This window comes from Gastrolobium bilobum, unplaced genomic scaffold, assembly GCF_033153095.1.
Source record: "Gastrolobium bilobum isolate Gb01-03AN ecotype WA unplaced genomic scaffold, APGP_CSIRO_Gbil_v1 utg1697, whole genome shotgun sequence".
NCBI lineage: Eukaryota > Viridiplantae > Streptophyta > Magnoliopsida > Fabales > Fabaceae > Gastrolobium > Gastrolobium bilobum.
This window is the reverse complement of record NW_026897543.1, coordinates 146,553-151,050: the sequence shown is the minus strand read 5'-3', so window position 1 is coordinate 151,050 and position 4,498 is coordinate 146,553. Positions and strand designations below refer to the sequence as shown.

At 36.0% G+C, this 4,498-nt stretch overlaps 1 protein-coding gene across 1 annotated transcript; it reads right to left on the bottom strand.

Moving 5' to 3' along the window:
• Nucleotides 1–712: 712 nt before the first annotated feature.
• LOC133307913 (uncharacterized) lies at nucleotides 713–4,094 on the bottom strand. The gene is made up of 5 exons (XM_061508473.1): nucleotides 3,432–4,094; nucleotides 2,458–2,516; nucleotides 1,442–1,570; nucleotides 1,156–1,291; nucleotides 713–1,030 (listed from the first exon to the last, which is right to left on the bottom strand). Exons 1-5 carry the CDS (start codon nucleotides 4,092–4,094, stop codon nucleotides 713–715), a joined length of 1,305 nt encoding a protein of 434 aa, XP_061364457.1.
• Nucleotides 4,095–4,498: the final 404 nt, after the last annotated feature.

Genomic DNA, 4,498 nt, shown 5'->3' with positions numbered 1-4,498 from the left:
TGCATTCTATATCGCAGGCATAAATGTGATAGTAGAAGAGGATGTCCCTGGGAATGCATAATCATAGGAGACCACATGTTTGGTATGTGTTGAACTCATTCCTCCAATGATTGCTACGGAATGACACTGAATTAATAACGTTTTCTTATTATATGTACAAGCTGATATTTTAATTCCATATTTGCTTGGTATGATTGTTACCTTGATTTTATTGGTGGCTGTTATAGTTAGCAATAAGTTGTATGTATTTTTATTTTTTTAGCCATCTTCATGTTAACATAGTCTACTATGGCGTATTTATTTTTACATAAATCATCGAGTAGATAAACTATATTTGATTTGCATAATAATTGATCACTCTGAATAGCATATTTTTGTTTGTGGTTTATATTTGCAAAGTTCTGTGTCAATGCTATAGTTTTTTCCACCTGAAGAATAGAACAAAATAGCAACACATTTTTTTGTAAATATAAGATTTGCATTGCGATTAACCAACTACGGCGATCAACAAAATTTTGATCTTTTTTCCCTGTATATTTCAGTGATAATGCACTAGAATGAAGCTTAAGAAGAGAACCTGACACCCAACAATTTCTTAACAAATTCGTTCCATCTTCGAGCTACAACTAAACACCAAAAAATCACAAAACAATGAACTAATATGGTTTTTACATGACTATTATTTATGTTCTTGTCCACTTAAATTACACAATCATTGTTTCTTGATCACAATGCGGCCATGCTCATTCGTATCAAAAAGACGCTCAATTAATGCATCCCATGTTTTATCCACTGCATTCCTATTGGTTGGACTAAACGAAGACTCAGCCTGTGACCTTCTTGAACTTTCCTCTCCCTCCTCATGAAAAGTTCCATACTGTGATGGTGGTGTAAAAGCATGTGGAACATCTAATGTTTTAGCCCTTTGTAATGCTGCTTCGTATTCTTGACTGTGTCTAGTTAATGGTTCCTGCCTCTCCATGATTTGCTTTGCAGGTACTTCCATGCTAGTATCTTTCTCCCGCATCAACTGCAGTTAGCACAAACAAAATGGCAAAGCTTGACAATAGCATCCAGTAGCCCTAGTTAATTACAGTTAACACAAAACTTCACTTCCCCCAACAAAGTAAAAAATTACAAGGCTGATAGACTTACATTCACAGCCAATTGAGCTTCTTTCTCTATCCAAAAAATGGCATGATCAGATATAGCATTACAAGAAAGGACTGTATGCTCAAACCTTCCATCTACTGGCACTGCTGTCCTCACAACTGGGGGAAACCTTCGCATTCTGCATACAAAAGGTGATAATGTTAAGCGAAAAGAAAAAAGCTGTGTTAACATCTTTTTAAAACGTGACCGTATCAGCATATTCCAGACAATCAAAACGGATATAGTGGCACTTAAGCTACAGATGATTTCCAAAAGTACTTAACCATACGTGAAAGGCTTTCTCTCAACAATGTGATAGAGGCGACCGGGTGCATAGAGTCTCCTTGGATCTTTCAGCATCTTCTCCTCTGGTATACATGTGTCCCTCATGCAACTCAAGGACAATAAGTCTCGCAAACTGCCAACCAAAGAAAACAATATCTTACCATGAAAGCATTTAAGTTACACTGACATTCATTTCCACTAACTATCGACATCAACTAATCACAGCCTGAGTGTCAGTTGTTCATTCATATTTCTCATTAGTCCCCTAGTGCTCCATAAGCTGAGCCTTACAAAACTCTCAGCTTGTTACAAATAACTTGCACTTAACAAAAGAAACATAAAATATAAATCCTATAAAATATTAGAGATATAATTTTTTTTTTTTTGAGAGAAAATAGAAAATATTGATTTCATTGATTGGGTGATTAATTTGTACAGATGAGGCTCTTATATAGAAGAGCATAACTACAAAATAGAAAAATCTAGAATATCTTAACTAAAAATAAAATAAAATATTTATATCTCTAATATCCTACAAATTGGGCAATTGCCACGCTCCACAAACCACAACGTGCAAAATCAAAGAAAGTGAGCATAGATAGAGGGACCACAAATTTAATGCAGGTGGACATCTTGAATGATGCACAGCCAAAAAGAAAACAGGCACGACTAGAAAGGTGCATATTAGGAAAGGGAAGGTACAACCAGAAAAAAACACGGTAGAAAAGCCTGAAATTAATCAAAGAGCATCTCAAATTCAACCAAACACTACTTGGAACCCTCAAACAGCAAAAATAACCTCAAAACTGAACTTTGGAGACCTAGCTAAAAACCTTGGGAAATTGGGAAGGGTGTTCAGAATGCCAAATACTGAGTCGGTTGTGAAAATGGTTCGAATTGGCTTGGTGAAGAATTCAGTCAACCGAGTTAACAGCACAGACTTTAGCATACTAGAACATACTCTAGCCTTGCATAACAAGCAGGATACTCAGGGAGCTACTCTTATACAGTACAACATACCCGAAACCAGACTTGGATATAGCTTCCAATGGAGTGACTGTCCTTGGTAAGAAGTCATCCTGATCAAGGAAAAAAATAGTTAACTTCAAAGTACAAGACTAAGTGTGAATCAAGTATAAAGAAGTTTGTGATGCCGCTCACGCTCAACAGCTACTAGGCTAAAATTTTATATTATCTTAAGCATATGCATATAATAAGCGTAAGCAACATACTATTCGCAAGTATAGATCATGTAACAATCACTATGTTCCACATAAAGCAGACTGTCGGAAAATATTTGTCCTGTGTGTTAAAATTCATGCAAGTCCTCCATAAATTGTTTCTCTCCAGCACGTGAAAAAGTTCATTCATCTATATCACTTGGAAATACCATTGTGGATACCTCCTCGGCTCCTCCCTCCCCCACAAAATAATAATAATAATAAATAAATAAAAAAGAATAAAAAAAGAAAATTAAAGAAGGACAGGCATTGAAATAGAACCTGAACAGAAACAGAACTTTTTGTCTTCCGATGATGCTCCTTTCTCGCCACATATATTAATGGAACAATTAATTAAGAAAGATCTGTATCTTTATGTACAGATATCTGTAGACTGTACCTATGACAATGAATTCTCTCAAAGCAGCAAACTAAATATATATAAATTATAGCTTGGATTTTGAGGTTGTGGGGCTCTATATTCATAATTCATCATTTTTTATTCCTTTACCCTGCTGTGAGTATATGCAAGCCTGGAACAATTAAGGAATGAAATCCAAATATTCAAAATTTAGGTACACTTCGCAAGTCATGTCCTCTTTAATTTATACGCAACGTAAGAAACAAATATCGACAGAAGGCAAATTAAAGCTGAATACCTTCTATACCAACAAATGCTTTAATGTTACCTTCATCACATCCTACAGGATGTAAAAATATTCAAAAGGATGTCAAGGATTCTTCAACTAAACAAATGAGATTCTAATAACTTGCCTGAAGCACAACAGAGTTGATGACATCTGCATATCTGACTGCCAAATTCAGTGACATACACCTAGCAGGTGCAATAGCATAGCACCTGACTCTCTTCCTCTCGATATTTCCAAGTCTTTCTCGATTCTGCACCACCAACATGCTCAACATTGCAGCTACTCCTGATCCAAGGGAATGTCCAGCAAAAGTCAGAGAATAGTTTGGATACCTCTCTACCAATTCCCTCAAAACTTCACATTCAGCATCCAAAACCCATCCAGCAGCCTTCAACAGCCCATTATGAACATAGCCCTCATCAAACACTCCCTTCCCCAATCTATTATCAAACAGAACCGCATAGTCACTCGGCTTTGCCAAATTTAGTCCCCTAATGGCAAGGACTATATCATCATGATCACGATCAATATACAGTATATAGGGTGGTACCCGCCCTTCTGTTTCTTTGTATGTCCTTCTGAGTACTAACCAATCAGGGTTGACTCCATAGCCACCAGGGGGTTCCGTACTAGAATCATCTTTATACACATATGAAATATAGCGACAAAGACGAGGGACAGGCTCAAATTCTTCCGCAATGGCAAGGTCCCAAGTTTTACTGTCATGACCTGCAGTATGAAGACATCCTTTCCAAACCCAACAAGCACAAGCCACCAGAATATCCATGTACACTGAAAACAAATATGGATTTTTCTTCAGAACGGCAAATTTTCTGAAAGTAATGACTTGCTTATACAGAACTAAATATGAACTTCAAATATGAAACTTTTAAGTGCAAACTAAAATGGTACAAGTGTACTTTATTTCTAGTACAATAATTGAGATTATAAAAAAAATTATATTCAATAGTGATCCCTGATCGGAAACTGTAACTTCGAGTAGCAGATATACCACAAAGATAAAATTAAAAAAAAAATAAAAAATTACGCAAGAAGTATGGGTTGAAACTTCAAGTAGGTAGATAGCTCCAGGAATACAATTCAGTAACAGAAAATTGTATTCAAAACAATCTGTAGCGATTATACAATCTGGAGCATATAATATACTCACAAAGATTTCCAAAGTGAGTT

Coding starts and splice junctions, on each gene's coding strand:
- LOC133307913 (XM_061508473.1), bottom strand. CDS start 4,094: ATGGATATTCTGGTGGCTTGTGCTTGTTGGGTTTGGAAAGGATGTCTT. Junction 1,571..2,457: donor ATATCCAAGTCTGGTTTCGG/GTATGTTGTACT, acceptor TTTGGTTGGCAG/TTTGCGAGACTTATTGTCCT. Junction 1,292..1,441: donor GTTGAGAGAAAGCCTTTCAC/GTATGGTTAAGT, acceptor TTTTGTATGCAG/AATGCGAAGGTTTCCCCCAG.